General features: G+C 36.1%; 1 protein-coding gene across 1 annotated transcript in view; it reads left to right on the top strand.

Moving 5' to 3' along the window:
- Window positions 1-17362, top strand: part of vta1 (vesicle (multivesicular body) trafficking 1) — a 40243-nt gene that overhangs the window by 20104 nt on the left and 2777 nt on the right. The window contains exons 3-7 of the mRNA XM_082148291.1: window positions 691-818; window positions 4577-4652; window positions 6960-7071; window positions 13527-13730; window positions 14854-14931. Of these exons, the coding sequence (XP_082004417.1) occupies window positions 691-818; window positions 4577-4652; window positions 6960-7071; window positions 13527-13730; window positions 14854-14931 (598 nt within the window). The remainder of the gene's footprint in view (window positions 1-690; window positions 819-4576; window positions 4653-6959; window positions 7072-13526; window positions 13731-14853; window positions 14932-17362) is intronic.

Raw genomic sequence — 17362 nt, 5'->3', positions numbered from 1 at the left:
CTTGCAATTCCATTTGATTTTGCAATGAAGTTTAATTTTTAATACAGGACCACCTCAAACATTTATTCTATTTATGTTATCATAGTGTACAATTTATTTTAAATGAAGCTACAGCACATTTATTGTCAATGAACCAACATGGAGAGGGATGATGCCCATGAAGACTTGAAGACATGAAGTCTTGTTGAAAACTCAGGCCAGGAAAACAAATGGATATTTTTGGATTTTGTGCTGTCTCAGTATTATTAGAAGTGAAGATAATCATGAGCCTACATTAGTCCATGCAGTGTCATTGACTTACATTTTAACAGTTTTCTGTGAATTATGAGGCGACAAATTCATTCGCCTGCTGTCGCTGATCATAATAATAATAGCTGGGTGAATGAGTCCACTAATTGCGCGTGGGCAACTCTCCAGAGGGACCCTCTTTTGCAACAAAATTTTAATTACACTAGGCTTCTGGAGTGGAATCAAAGTGGCTGATGCTTCTCAGGAATGATTGAGTCATGCTATGGAAACCAGGGCTTTAGAGAGTAATCATCTAGAATCTGTCATAAATGGTGCAGTAACCACTCTTTACTGTACTGCCCATGCTAAAACATGCTAATATGACCACATTTGCATGGCACTTTAGGTTGTATCAGTGCTGCACATGGAAAACTAACTTTTGAGTGGTTCTTTGTGTTTCAGATGAAGAAGGAGCTCAGCGACAACGAATCCATCTCGCAGGAAATAGTTGGCAATGCCCATGTTGAGAATTACGCTATAAAAATGTTCCTCTATGCAGACAGTGAAGATCGATCAGGACATTTCCACAAGTAAGTCAAGGTCCAGGTTGGATTGGATTAGTTGGCATTTTACATCCCCAGAATATTTAGACAAGATTTTTTTCGCTGTTTAAATGCACATACCTTAATTACAGTTTCCATTCACCGAACCGTGACACAAAATAATCCCACTGTCACTATTGCACATACAGGGAGTGAGTAGCAGGCTAAAATTAGCAACAAAGCTGGCTCTGTACTGGGCGGTTGCCTGGGAGTGAGACGGCATGGATTAGCCAGGTGTTGCGTTACAGGTCACAGCAGTATAATGAAGCTGTTGTGGACAGTGACGTCATAGGCAGTGCAGTGCTGGTAAAGGGTCCAAGAGCTGAATACCTGGCAGTGACTCAGGCCTCAGGTCATATGGACTGGCACTACCCAAGGTATTTTAAGTGATTATTAGTTTTGTTGTGGCTAGATAAACCGGAGTACACTTCTGGACAGTAACTAGTGCTGGGCGATATGGCCAAAAAAAACAGTTGTTCAAAACAAGTAAAACATTTTTTTTGTTTGGAATTTTCCTTCTGGGATTTGATCTGGATTTCCCCCTTGGGGTTAAAGTGCAATCAGAAACAACAAGCCAAAAAGACAAGATGGCAGGCCCTGCCTTTGTAAACAGTGAAAATGTAAGATAACATAACGTAACAAAACATAAAATGGGTGGATTGGGGGATGTAAAAAAACTAAACAAAAAATATCACAATACTGTGTTTGTCAAAACATTTGGTAACTAAACAGAATTTAACTAAGTTTAGTGACAACACAATGGTTACATGGTACAATGACTACTGTTTTTATTATTGCTTGACACAAATTTCACAATTTCAATTTAATTCTTGTGATTTGATTTCCTTCTGGGATTTGATCTGGATTTCCCCCTTGGGAACATCTCAACATAACATTAAAATAACGCAAATGAATGCCCATGCATCTTCCCCGCTGCCGTAGCAGTTCAAATTATATAAAACTATGTTTGCAAAGCGTTCTTCTTAAAATGTTATGCGTTTATCCCAATGTGTCGTGTTTTTTTTATTCTGTTAACATGAATTTTGTTTTTCATAATTTTTAAATATATTTAGTTTTTTTCCCCCCCATTTGTTTGCACACATGAAGTAGCCTATCAGTTACCTACATTTATATTTTTATTATGATATCTATGATATTTATGATAAATTGATTTCTTTAAATATTCAAGTACATTAAAAATCAAATACTTTTGTACTTTTACTTGAGTAAAGTTGAAAAAGGAGTACTTAATACTTTTACTGGAGTAATATTTTAATAGAGTATTTGTACTTTTACTCAAAAGTACATGATGTGTACTTTGTCCACCACTTCCTAGAAGTAATAAAATCTCAGAGAAATAGACTTCAGGAAGGATGTTGTTGTAGATGTAAGAACCTCTATATTCATTGCTAACAAAGTCTTATGTTGATGCAACATTCCCTCTAAGGTCTCAAAATACATTCTAAAATGGACCAACTTTGGCATTTCGTGCCACATTTGCCCTTACGTTCTTTGGCCTCTTCCTGCTGATGAGGTTTAGAGTGGAGATCAGTCTTACCATAGGAAGCTGTCAGACCTGCATGCACTCCCTGTCCAGAGGCCACTTTTCAGGATGTATTCACATACTCAGGGTTTGTTCAAACAGTGCAAAAGGTGAATCATTGTGTTCTTTATGGTATTACTAATAAAAGGTACTGCAGTTCACGACATTTATCCTCATTCTGGAAAAACAATGCTGGGATTGTCAGCAAGTTACTTTAAGTTTTCTTGTACTTGAATGTACAATCCTAACCCTAAAGGTTTTATTCTAAAGAGTGAATGAGTTTTTTCTCAGAGTGACCAAAGCAGCATGTCTGAAGATGTAGATGTCCTGATAGAGGCTTAAAATGAATCACTTTAAGTTTTATATGTTTATTTTCATTTAAAGAGGATAGTCATACTTGGGGCTCACACAGAAAAGCAAAAACGCAAGACACGGGTGGAATGGGGAAAAAGCGCAAGGTCTCGAGACTTTTCTTTGAAATTTATATTTTAAACTTTTGTTAAACATCACAAACTGATGTTAAACTTGACCGCCGCGTTTTTAGAACGACGCGTCATCCGCGAGACGCTGCAAAAGAAGCAAGACGCGAGCGTAACGTTTATACACGTCTGTCTAGCGCGTGTTTACATAGAAAATCAATGGAAAAGTAGCGCATTGGAATTGAAAAATGTGTGAACAGCCCCTTAGAATTGTCCAGCATCTCATCTCACGCTTCCTTATTCTAGAAAGTTTGACTACAGCAGAAGTGCGACTATGATCTGAATGTAATCTGTCCCAGGATGGTTATAGGGAGCTTGACTTTTGGGGTGATTGCATAAGTGTTCATCGGAAATTAAAAAACACCAAACTAAACCTGTCTTTGGTAATTGACATTTGAGCAAGAAAGCTACCTTTGGATCTGTGGCAAAAAGCAATGCAAATTACATCAGTGCATGGTTAATGGTACCATGTCAGGGTGTCCGCGCGGTAGTAAAAGGTAGTAAAAAGAATCTACCAAAATTAAGGCCCTTGAAAGGTAGTAAAAGGTAACAAAAGCAATTTGACTTGGTAGTAAATTTTTCATCACCACCTCAAGTTTCCATTTTTTTGCTTAATATTTGCGTCTCCATATTTTAACTTCATCTAGCATAATTTAAAAATATATACGGTGCTAACAACAGGACCTGACGGGCTCGACATTAATGCTTGTCCGCTTGTCCGGGACAAGTGGATTTTTTGAAGGGACAAGTAAAAGAGAATTTTACTTTCCCGACCGGACAAGCCTGATTAAAAAAATAATAACTAGGGAATCACTAAAATGAGAGAACCCTTTAAAGGTGCAGATATGACAATATGCAGATTTAAATATATCAGAGCTGATTGAACACAGATGAGGATATTTCTTCAGAATAAATTATATTTACAGCACACACACCCCAAAAAAATTCCGGACAAGCAACTTTTTTACTCGGACAAGTGAATGACAGATTTACTTGTCCAAAGGACAAGCACATGAAAAGGCTTAATGTCTAGCCCTGAGTGAGTCGGAGTTGATAGCAATGACAAAATGCCAAGGTTACAAAAAAGGGCTGCTGCTTGATGTCGTGTTGGTAGTAAAAAATATTGTGGAGGTGGTAAAAAAGGTAGTAAATATCATCTCTATGATTCCTGCATATACCCTGAATGTGTAAACATACAGTATAAATCCACATTTGGAAAGAGAAAATTAAAATGGTAAAAGAACATGGTTTATGTGTCAGGATAGCAGTGAACTGTCTCTTTATTTTTAGTTCAAAGATTCTTGATTTCTCAGAAAAATAACTGTTCTTTATTCAGTATTTTGGTATGACTAATTTGTTTTTCAAATGCATCTCTTTGCTTATTTAAGTCTGAATATATCTTATTACAATTTATAGATATTGTTATTGATCTAAATGCATTATTGCTGTGTAGCAGGTAACTTTTCAACATTTATCTCAGAAATAAATTTTAAACAAATGATTTGTTGGTCAAATGATAATTCTAGAGTAATGTTTGCTGTAAATTCAGCTTTGCCATCACAGAACTGATAACATTTTAAAACATTAAAATAGAAAATCGTTATTTTAAAATGTAAAAATTGAGCAATTTACAGAACCTTACAGACTACAAACTTTTGAATGGTAGTGTGTGTTATATCCAGATGTTCTTTGTTTCACACATCTATTTTTTGTTTTGATCACAGGAATATGATCAAGTCCTTCTACACCTCAAGTCTTCTGTTTGATGTGTTGAGTGTCTTTGGCGAATTATCAGAAGAGGTGAGTCACTGAGTCTTTTCGTCTCCTACATTGTCAACCGAGTAGGTCTATATTTTGACGCCAAGGCTAATATGACAAAGTTTTGTGTTGAAGGGACATAAATATGGGCCTGAGATGTGTTTCTTGACACAGTCCCCCTGTTTCTGATGGCACAGACACAAGCTCGCCTAATTTAATGGAACGTGAAAACGTCTAATGGAATCAGATACGTCATTAGAGCCATGTTCTCGTGTTCAAATCCGAAAACTGCTATGAAAACATGAAAACGTGGAAATTAATGGGAAACTATAAAAGTGAGCCCAAGGACTGACAACGCCTCACCAGTCTCAATGTACACAGAGGTTTTGAGAGGCCAGTTCTTGGCAAATTTGTGCCCGGAAAGTGTTGCTAATCCACCAGTTGAATCTGTGTATTTCCAGTGTGCCTATTAGACCATCCCTACTGGTCGCCATGGCCGCAGATGTCTCTTTTATACAGAGGGGAAGTGACCTGTGTCCGAAGATGGACAATGTTTCATTGAATGTTCTTCGCTCCCTAAGGGCCAGACATTTTCCTACTGTAGAGAGCTCATTGGACTGACTGTTTCAACAATGAGCTCTCAGAATCGCCCTCCATTACTGTGCTGTTTCTCTCTGACAATGCCACAAGGAGTTGTGCCATATTAAATTACATGAGGAAAGGGAACTTTTTAGTGCTAGACTTAACAGGACTCAGTACTAATGTATGTAAAAGTAGAAGTTGAGATGTGAAAGGGCTTCAAGAGTCTGCAAAACCCTTTTAATGGATGTGAGTTGGTGGTGTAATTACAGGTTTCAGCACACTTCAGAGCGATGAAAATAAACCAGATACATATATTATAAATGTATGTGTGTGTGTGTATATATATATATAATATAATATAATATAATATATATATATAATTACTGTACAAATTTAATAATTACAGCTCTTACTTAAATAATATGCTAAATGCATTGAATTAGTTTTTCACATTACAAAAAATTGGTCCTTGTGTAAAGTTTAAAAAAAGCTGTTATTAGGGCTAGGTAAAAATTATAGATTTCTATCAATTTTAAGCGACTAATCAATATCCCAAGAATTGATCCTGCTGTTATGAGTTGATGAATGATTGTAGAGCGCAACCTGTCAAATAAATCACAATAGGCTTTGTTACTTTTGATATGAAACTAAGTCTCAGATTTCAAACTCTGCCCATTTTATTATTAAATTCAAACAATAAATACCATTTGGCCTCTCTTTTAATGTGGTGTGACAGATGCATTAGTATTGATAATTATAAGCCAAAATGTTTTTTGAGCACCAAATCAGCATATTAGAATGATTTCTGAAAGATCATGTGACACTGAAGACTGGAGTAATGATGCTGAAAATTTCATTCATTCATTCATTCATTCAGATTTGTCATCAGAGGAATAAATTAAATTTTTTAATTTGTTAAAATAGAAAACAGTTATTTTAAATTGCAATAATATTTCACAGTATTAATGTTTTACTGTATTTTTGATCAAATAGAAAAGTTATTTTAAATTGTAATATTTCACAGTATTACTGTTTTTACTAATGTATTTTTGAGCAAATAAAGAGCATAAGAGACTTCTTTCAAAAAACATGTTTCCGAACTTTTGACAGGTACTTTACATGATGTACATTTACTTTATGTTCTTAGGAAAGGGGACCCTTTACTTATAATAATTACTAATATTATTAATTTGACTGCACTGACACTATTGGATGAGAACAAAACTGCTTTATAGCTGATTTGACTTTGTTTCATAATTTGTTTTATAAAATGAACTGAATCAACACTGAACTGACTTCAGCTGAATAATGACACTAATGTCTTTTTTAGAGCTGCTTTACAGCAGAATTGAATTCTATTTGCATTACTGATTCTGTTATTTTTCTTGTCATCACTGTAAAGTTGCTTTGAATCAATCTGTATTGTATAAAGCACTATATAAATAAAAGTGACCTTGACTTTACAAGGGAGTGTCATTAGGTCATTTTTGACATCAAAAAGCTTGAAAACCGCTGATTTGGTTATGTAATAAATATTGGTGACTTTTAACATATTGCGTAAGCCATTCAAGGAATTTTACCTTTGCAGCGCTACATCAGATGCCTTTTAATGCACCGCTTCTCATGTCTTATTGCTGTATTTATTATAAATAAATCAGATCTGCTCCTTTTTCGCCTATTGTTTTGCAGAGAAAGTTCATTAATTGAGCATTTCTTATATACTTAATGATTCACTGATTGACTCTCCCCTTTTCCACTACTTTTCAGAACATCCAACACAGGAAGTATGCAAAGTGGAAGGCAGCCTACATCCACAACTGCCTAAAGAATGGCGAGACTCCGCAGCCCGGTCCTATTGGCATGGAGGGGGAAGCATATGGTAGGTGCTGATATTATATCTGCTCCCCCAGAATGATCCTGTGACTCCCATTAACAAAATACACACCAGATGGGGGGCTTTCTTTCAGGATTACTGAGGGGCTTTCTCCATGTGAGTCTGTTGTTTCTGAGTCAGTAAATGTTAGAACATTGTGTGCCTTATCAAAGTTGTGAAGAACACAGGAGATGACTGGTTCGCCCAATGACCCTCCCCCTGCAAGTCAGCACAGGCTGTTATTTATGTAGTGATTATTTTAACAATCTGGAGATCAGGGTTGCCACCCCTTTTAATAGTGTGAAAATTATTCACTGCTGAGTAGCCTAACTATTTTACATTCAAGGATAGTCATTAGGAAGGAAAGGGCTGAAGCATCACGTCAAGTTAGGGTTACACAGAGTGAATTCAGACCTAGTCAGAGTTTAAATTTGTCTTTAAAAATGTAATAGAAAATAAATGTAATACAGTAAACAAAACGTTGTTTCCACACAAATTTGTGAAGCCAGCCAAACAGATTACAGCTTGCCGGATAGAAAAAGTACTTTCAATTTTGTTATGGTTAGTAAATAGGTGCAGTCTCTGGTGTTGTCTGAAGCTTAATCACCTTCTAACTGAAGTAGTTTGATGTCAGAAGTACCTCAATAGGTTTATAAGAGGACTGGAAAAAGTATGACAAACAGTAATAGGAAGTTGCACTGTGTGGTGGCGGCAATTCATGTCTCTGTAAACTGTCTTTCTCTTTTTCTGACAGAATAGAATGAATGTATAACCGTTCAGCATAATTGTGCATCTCGTGCAGCGTATGTAGTTATGGATTGCCTGTAGCCAGTGTTTATGACATTACATTCAACAAAAAAAGATGTTAGAGTAATGTAATCGATTCACAGAACACAAATAGTTTAATTATTGTTTAATAAGTTGCTTATGTTCCGCTATAAAAAAATTGGAATTGTTCATTCATTCATTTTGTATTGAGTTACACAAGCAAAAGGTTTGGATTTGGACATTTGGAAAGGAAAAGGACATTTCATCCTCCTAAAGAAAGTGTTTACACAATAGCAATACCAAACCCATTTCCTCTTGAAACTTTATTTAAATAAATGATCACCTGACGTAGAAAACCATGGCCGTGCCAATGGCATATAGCAGGGCTATTCAACTTCATCAAGAAGTGGGCCAAATTATACATTCATCGGGGCAGGCCCGAGCTAGAATATTTTGTGAATGAAATCAGCAGAGCACAGTTGTTATTATTATATATTTGTTCATTAAAAAAATTTAAAGAGAATTTTTATAGGTTTTTGAGTTTTTTAAAAACATTTTGTATTATTCATAAGAAAGATTCCTACCTGGGAGGAAATTCAGAAAACATGCAGTAAACTTGTTTTCATAATTTTTCCATAAAGATAATAAATCAGACTGATACTAGAGCTGTGCGTCTATTCTATAGTGCCTTTTCACATTGTGCTTTTTCTGTTTTGCTATGGTTTCATTGCATAATAAACACACAGGTTGAGAGTTAATTTTATTCATTAATGTGAATGAGTCATTTTCATTCTTCATACTTTGAACTGGTGGTTTTTGTCTTTTCAGTTTGGATGATTCAGTGACTGTAAGACTTAACTGGTTTTAAAACTGAATTATTGACGGATGACACACACGCTCTCCAGTCTCCACAGAGCGCATGCAGTGACACATTTTCACATCAAGCAAAGAAGTTTTGGAGAAATAGTGAAACACAAAACTACCAATCTCAAGAGAGCCACTGAACTTTTTAAGCAGGTCGAATTCAAGTTCAATAGGCCTGGAATATAGCATATTTATGAAGTAGAATATGCTAATTTAAATATTATGAGTCCAGACATTTGTGAACACCTTTTGCAGTTAGGCTAAATTTTGAACCTCTTAGTTTAATATTATCACCAACTATATTGTTGCGGGATCATGGTAAAAGCGTATCTTGTTTAGAGATGATGTGAAATATGTGAACGTTTGACTGCATGATAATGTATTTGAGAAGGTTGTTGAAAAAAAAATGTCTCCTTCATGTGCAGGTCAAAGTAGTGCTTGGCGGTGGGGGTTTAGTTAGATCACTTTTCTCTCCACATCTGCTGGGCGTGCTGCATTTGACCTGACCTGCTCATGTCAGAGATGAAGTCATCTGTAGACTGAGCCGTTGGGACGCACGCATGCACCGTATGTTTCTGTAGTATGTGACATACTCTTATAATGTCTGTATCGGAACAGTTTTTAATTCTGCATGTTTTTAACTGTTGTTAAAGCTCATGTAACAAATGTTTTCTTCATGTTATAATGATATTTAAATTTGAATTCTTTAGCTTTACATCTAGCAGCTGGGCCCCTCTTGTTAAGTAGTGACCTCATGTTTGGTTATTCCCACTGATGTGCAGCATTGCCAAGACAAAATTGTTACATGATAGCATGCTTTTTGCCTTGCGGAGATTAAGCACCTTATCACAGCATTTGTCTCGTTCCATGTGTCCGTCAAATTGCCTTTTCCAAGGAGGTCCCCTATAAAACCTATTATAACAATATGCCAAGATGTTTATGTGCTGTATAACGAACACCAGACCTTGTTTGAGGTCAGACATGCATTGGGTCAGCTGATAAACTGTTCGTTTTCTGTTGTCCTCAGCAGTTAATTGTGTTCTTCCTGTGCATGTGGGATCCCAGAATGACAACTAACACATTGGCATCTTATCCACCTTATTTTTCATAGCAGAAGTGAACTGTTTTCTGTGAATGTGCAAGAATTCCAATTCATATCACTTCGATTGGTAAATAACTAGAAGAATTATAAAGTGCAGGAAGCGGTAAAACTATTTGTGCAAACCAGTGTTTATGATTATGATAATAAATTAAAATCTGATAACAAATAACAGTTTGCAATATCAAACAGTATAACAGACTGTTTTTCTATAGCTAAAATATCAGGAAGCGGACGACACCGGAAGCCTTGCGCATTCAAGTTACAATTGGCTGCAGTCGCTCTTACATCAAAAATATGGTGCATTTCAACATATCATGAAAGCAGCCAGAAATTTGATATTATAGAGAATATAAAAATGTGTTATTTCCACTAGCAAAGAAAATTGCTACTTTTTTTCCGCTTTTTTTTTCTGTAAGTGCTTTAATATTTTATGTTAACATTTAATTTGTTCAGTTTTACTGTTAAAGGGAGAATGTGAGTTCAAAACAAGATTTGGTAACACTTAAAGCCTTTATGTATAATGCGTTATAAAGGTATTCATAATGTGTGTTATAATGCATTATATCTTATCGTAAATAATTGTAGCTAAAGTTAAAATGCATTATAGTATTTAGCATTTTCCTTGTTTCAATTGAAATTGGTGGTTTGTCATGTTTTTAATGCATTATACTTTTTAAAGGTGTAACAATGAATAGATAAGTATTATAATGGTTACAATTATTCATGAGACTATACAATAAAAAATACTTTTATAATGCATTATGCATAAAAGCTAAAGTAAAGTGTTTTTAAAAAAGGAGGGTAAAAATTAATTTTTGTGGTTATCAAAATTATGCCACAACAGCTGCTTGAACTTAACTTGTGTTTGAATGTGGAATATTCCTTTAAGAGCCATACTAGTGGTATTGTCTCCTCGCCGAGTTTGGCTTTCCAACTTACGGGAATATATGCACGGCAAGCACGCCCCGGGGCATGGGAAAAAGGCTTATTTGAAGGAAAGAAAACTGATCTGTAACAACTTTCTCAATTAGTATACTATTCCTAAGACTCATCTACAGTGTTTATACCAGTAGCTGTTCGTTTCCTGGAGCAGGCTTTGCACCCGTGCCATGACTCCATGGAAAGTAAAGGTCTCTTTACTGTAGCCCAGTTGAGAAACTAAGGTCAAACAGAAATGGGCTCCAATGTCAGGACAAGTACAGCTTGGAAAAAATTAGACGTTTAAAAAGTCAGTGAACAACATCCTGAAGACATGTTGAAATCATTGTCTAAATGTCTCTTTTGTAGTTTTCAGGTAGTTATCTGTGGATTGCTCTATTTAAATTGTTTTGCATTAAGTAGATTATATAGCCAAGGTTGGACTAAATTGAGACAAATGCAACAGGCATGACCATATGCATACTTTTACAGTATGATTATGTATAACTTTTTAACTTTATGTAGCATGACTGATTGCAAAACGTGATTTGGCCATGCTGCAAATTTAATTTTTTCTTATAATGAACCCCTTTTTGAACGAAATCACCCATAACAGTTCTGATTGCTGCTAGTTTTTATGACAGCATCTCCTCCCATTGCAATGTTGCATGCATGTTACAATTCTACAAATTACTTTTCTCTCATATTAAAACAATTCCATCTGTTCACAATTTATCCATTCCCTCCCTGTCACTAATTAGCACAGAATACATTTTTATTTTAAGTGTAATTTAGGTCACAATTTTTGGCCAGCTGCAGTAGAGTTCGGTTGAGCACACCCTTTGAAATATTTCATAATTCGGCTATCAGCGCAGATCAATAATAAATAAAGAGGCATATTGGCAGAGAGAGCTTCTCTTAAGCCTCATGTTGACTTTTACAAATCCATCGTGTGCTAGAGCCAATGTTGGTTCCCCCTCCATCACCTTCCTGCTTAAAAACAAAGGCCTTTCTGAGTTTGCAGTGTTTTCATTAGTGAGACCTTTAATAGAGTTTTGAAATTAAGTTTAACAGATCGATCTTTTTAATGCACTGGGTAGTGAAAGGTAGGATCTATGCACATCAATCCAGCAACAACTACTCACAAAATAAATCCGCTTATTTACTGTATCATTTTTATCATTGGTTACAGTCTTTCTTTTTCTTTTTAAACAGCCTTTTCTTTTCGTTCTGATTTGTTAGACCGCAGTTGACCGTTAGTCCAGGTTCATAGGGCTCAACAATCTGTTTAGAGAAGAGCAGGTGCTTGGTTGAATTATATGTGGATTACTCACATAGACAAAATGAACATTTATTTCTATGTTCTGTGCAGTTTAGTTCTACATGGTATTTATTCCCCCCATTGCTCTTAGGAAAAGCATGACATTCAGGTGTTCAGAATGCTCTCCAGAGCCACAGCTTGTTTATGCATAGCTCCGCTCTTCATCCAACCCTTCTGTGTGGATTATTGCTCTTAAGAACAGAAGGGATGGCTTTTTGTGGTGCTATCATTCTGTAATCACAACCTCTCTTTTCACTATAGCAGTACAAAGCTATCTTGAGTATAGGCTTTCATGGTCATAGTCTGCCAGCTTATGGCCTTATTCACAATTCCTCATCCGCCTGCAGCATCGCTCGGAGAACACAACTTTTCTCTAGGATTGACCAGGAATCCCCCTAATCTGTGGCTGATTAAGCCCCACTGCACAGAAACCATATGAAGGCCATATTTTCATAAGAGCATAATGTTTATTTGACTTGCCCCACCCTTATTATTTCTCTGCCGATTATGAAAATAAACCCCCTGACACACGTCTAGGGAAAGGAAAGTCGTCAAAACAGCATGTTTAAATCAACTAAATTTGGACATGTGTTTTTCATATGCTTTATTTACTTGTTCCTAGTGATGAAATGTTAAATTGAAGTTTTACCTTGTTATTAAATGTTGCTGATGCAGGCAAATATATATGGCGCTAACCTCTAAACTGTGTTTTACTGTAATATAATATTTTTGCAAAATTCAATCTGCCCCAGGGGCTTTTAGAAACATTATGAATCTGGGATTGATGTTAAATTTCAAATGGAGGAACGCTGCCACAGTTTATTTAAATATCATGCTTTTTTTCTTGTTTTATTTATTTATATTCATCACTCATTTTGGGGTGTCTTAGGGTTCAGTTGATTGAAATTGGTTCCGTGTCATGACTGCTCTCATCAACTTATTCCAGGCTTTTGATGGGGGAAAAGTGTGTAACTCAAATCCAGATCACATTAAAAGGTCACTTGTATAATAGATTAGGCTGATAAAATTCCACAGGTCCAAATTTCTAATTTTTATGTAGTGTTTGTTTCACTGTGCTGCCAAGCATCTCCTTAGTTACAGGAAATTGTGTTAGTACTTTCAGATTGAAGCCACTTCATCAAAGGCTTGACTGGCAATGAGAGTCATTTGTTCCATGATTTGTATTCATGATAAAATGATGCAAGAAAATGCTGTGAACACGGGCATCTTTTCAGCACTGAATGGGATAATGTGAGAAAACAGAAAAGCCTGATTAGTACTGGCAGCAGACTGTTCAGAGCTCCATTAGTTGTGGAAAAATGACTCTAGGAAGGAAAACTTCGTTCTGAATCGCATTAGTTTTATCAGTACTCCCAGAACAATGGCTTTTTTTTTTTTAAAAGTCAAACTTTTTGGGCACTTCACAAAAGCTTAATTTTGACAGTGCAATGCATGAACATATCCGCTTGTTTTTTCTCCTTACTTTAGATGATGAGTTTGGCGCCGAGGGTGGTGGTCCTTCACAAGCCCCTTACGATCCACCCCAATCCCCTTACGATCCACCCCAATCCCAGCCTTCTTTCCACGGCCATCCGTCAAACCAACCCCCAGCATCCAATTTCAGTAATATTCAGATACCTCCTGGGTCTCACGCCCCAGCCAATACACCTGCAGATATTCCCCATCCAGAAGGTAAGCTAGCTGAGCTTTAGTGGAATTATTACTTTACAACCATCTGCCAAGTTTCCAAAATACACTACTGTTCAAAAGTTTGGGGTAGCCATAAAAAAATTAAAAAAATTCAGAATGAATGCATTAAATTGATCAAAAATGACTGATTTTTTTTTTTCTTTCAAATGAATGAAACTTTCTATTCATCCAAAAATTCTGAAAAAAAACAACAACTGGTTGCCACAAAAACGGTTTTCAACATTGATAATAATAAGTGTTTCTTGAGCACCAAGTTAACATATCAGAATTATTTCTGAAGGATCATGTGACACTTAAGACAAGAGTAATGATGCTTAAAGTTATCACAGGAATAAATTACATTTAAAAATATATAAAAATAGAACATAGTTTTTAAATTGTAATTATATTTCACAATATGACTGTTTTTACTGTATTTTTTTACAGCTTATCAACCCCAAACTTTTAAACTATTTTAAGGGCTGTTACTTGTTTATGGATAGCCATGCATTTGATAACTAACTTTAAAGTATTTGAGTATATTTGAGTATTTGCTCTATTTGTGTGAGCAAAGCAGCAGAAGATGTCAGAATGAATCACTCTAACACTGATTGTCATTCAATAACTCTAATCCCTTGACTCAAACATACAGGTTCATTAGTATTTCTCAGAGTGCTGGGACAGAGCTGTAGTGTGTTTGCATTTATATTTCCCATTCTGGTTTCCTGTTTTCCTTTTAAAGAGCAAAAAGGTAGGCTGAGGGTCCCCATGAGGGGCATGTTTCCCTTGGTAACTGCTGTCCTATGTGATTAGTACCTCAGCTTCCAGACATGGAAATGACTAATCTGCAACATGGCACCCCACATGCAGCCACTTAATTTGATCATGCATTGCATGTACTCACTTCCTTGCTTGTGTGTTTGACTCCATGTCAGCTCTCGGACTCTTTAAAGATTATGCTCAGCCATAGCTAATAGCTAAGCCCATCTAACGCTGAATCAATTACGGTGATGGACTAGTTAATTCGTCCATTACAGTTTTTCAACATCCTATCAGCCATGATTGCAAATGCAAAAGGACATTTATGTTTATGATTAAATTGACTTTTTCCCTTCTTTTGGAGCAGCACAGCCCATCAAACCAGTGCCTGTTCCACGAGCCATGCCAGTGGTCGATCCTTCGCTTCTAAACAATACCCAGGAAGGTAAGCTTTTTGTGTGAAGACAACTCTTTACTGAAATCCAATTTCACCGAACCTGGCAAATAATCGTGACAGAAAGAATAGGACCTCATTTCACCAACATGATTGATCTCATTTTCTGCTCAAATGGGCAGAGGAAAAAGCACACTTTGCACTGGCTTTTCTAAATAAATTAATGATTTCTGACTGCCCTTTATTGTTGCAATTGTCGGAAATAGAGCAGATTGAATGATTTGCAGTGCAAGATGCAATTTGTCCAGTTACAAATTTGAGTCATGTATACATTGACAACAGAGTATCATTTGATATTGTTTTGGCTAATTGAAGTCTGTCTGCTATCATAACAGGTGCCCAGATGGGGACAAATAAGGAAGACAATACATAAATATTGGTCATCATTAATATTGCATAGAACCACGTGCCAAAAAAAAAAAAAACCCCATCTGCAACCTCAATATGAAAAGTTTGCAATGTCATACTGCAAATTGCCTTTCTCATCCTCTCTTAACCGTCAGGGTCTTTCCGGGACAACAGATTGGCCATGACATTGTCTAATTGGTTTGAAGGGAAAGTCTGTGCCTCATAAGACACTAATTGGGCATGTGAAACATGGCTCTGAATGTGAGGTGTTGATTTAGGGGTCGTCCTTGAAACCAGGGATTAAGGCGCCGATATACTTCAAGCGAAATCGAAGAATGAACTGATGTGATTTTCATTTCGAACAAAATCAGGCCGAAACTATGTTCGTTTGGGAGTTTGAAACAGCTTGCCAAAGCGAACTCTCCGGAAAAGTGGATTATTACTTCAGTCCAGTTTCACTGACAGTCTATCATGTCCCCTTTAAACTTAATTCAGTTAGTTGCCAGGGCAAAAAAAAAAGTTTGGCTTTTTATTTCAATGACAACACCAAATCTGATTTGGTTGTCGGTTTAACATTAAGTAAGTTAATAAGAAAAGTAACATAGGATAATATGATACTATATAAACTATATGCGCTGGATACAGAGTTCTCTAGTGGCTCATGCAGAGTCTTCACACAGACGAGCACTTCAATCTGTCACTTAACGCTGTTGTGGATACTCTATTCATTTCAGTGAAATCACAAAACAAAATGCACACAAACGTGTCCCTGGTCTTGATATACAATCACTGATGAACATATTCGGTTTTGATGAGAAAAAAAACTATACAAGGGCGGATTAGAACCCAGAACCTCTGACACGCTTCTACCACTAGACTATTAAGGTACACAAATTTTGCGGATCTATGTATTTATTTACGTGAAAAATCTCAACACTAACAATATACTGTATTATAGTAGATGTAAGACTGAACATTAAACATGTCTATGTCGATAAATTAAATCCAATGTACTATTGAAATTGATTTCTGGACATAGTAATGTTAGTTTTTTTTTCTGCAATTGTTATGGTACATATATTGTACATATTTCTGATATACCATTGTATTAGCAACCCCTCCCCCCACACACACCTGTCCCACCCACTTTATAAAACAAAGTTACGCAACTGATGGTAGTGTAAAATATTTTATCCTTCTGAAACCTTATGCTTTATTTTGCTTTTATAAATCAATTAAGAGTAAATCATTTAATTAATTTAAATTCCTTTATATAAACCCATGCTCATCCAATCCCTATTTTTCAGAGTTACTGGTGATCAATACTTGCAGGGCAGTGATTAAGAAGACAGCAAACAAGCTTATACACTGACATGCCCCCGAGACTACCTGCACCAAACAATAACAAACCTATTATTAAATATAGCTGTAAGCAGCCATTATCGGGGCCAAGCACAAAGAAGACAATAAGACATGCCTACATGTCTGGGAGTGTCAGACCAACTGCATCAAGGAGCAATTAAAGAGATTTATAGATGAATTTAGGCAAAATGGCTGAAAAATCATATACATTAACTAAAAATATGATTTAATGGATTATCACTTTCAACCAATAGGTGGCACAGTTACGACATTTATGTGGTGTGGTCAGAGTGAGGTGACAATGACACATACAAAGTTTGGTGTCAAAATGTCAAGGTATTGCAGAGATAAAGCCTGAATAGTTATTTTGGCAGCATGCCTACGAAAACGGAATCCGTAACTTTTAGTCGGCACGGTCTGGAGATGATACGATTAGATTTTGCTGAAAATAGGACAAACGGTCTAGGAGGAGTTCGAAAAAGTAGGTTTTAGTAGATGGCGGACAGGAAGTTTGGCTGACTATGGCAAAACTGTTTTCGGCATAACCCAGGGAATCTATTAAGACCAGTGTCATTACAATAAGCAAATTTATTCAAAAGCTATTAGAATTGTTGGAAATTTCTAAATTTTGGAAATCACTTTTTTTTTTTCACAAAGTGGCGCTGCCCCGAAACTATACGTTCATGCGTTCATAAATACAGCATTTTGGTAC

The sequence above is a fragment of the Leuciscus leuciscus genome, assembly GCF_965113295.1.
Source record: "Leuciscus leuciscus genome assembly, chromosome: 19".
In the NCBI taxonomy this organism is placed as follows: Eukaryota; Metazoa; Chordata; class Actinopteri; order Cypriniformes; family Leuciscidae; genus Leuciscus; species Leuciscus leuciscus.
The sequence above is the reverse complement of the archived record's forward strand: the minus strand, read 5'-3'. Positions and strand labels throughout refer to the sequence as shown.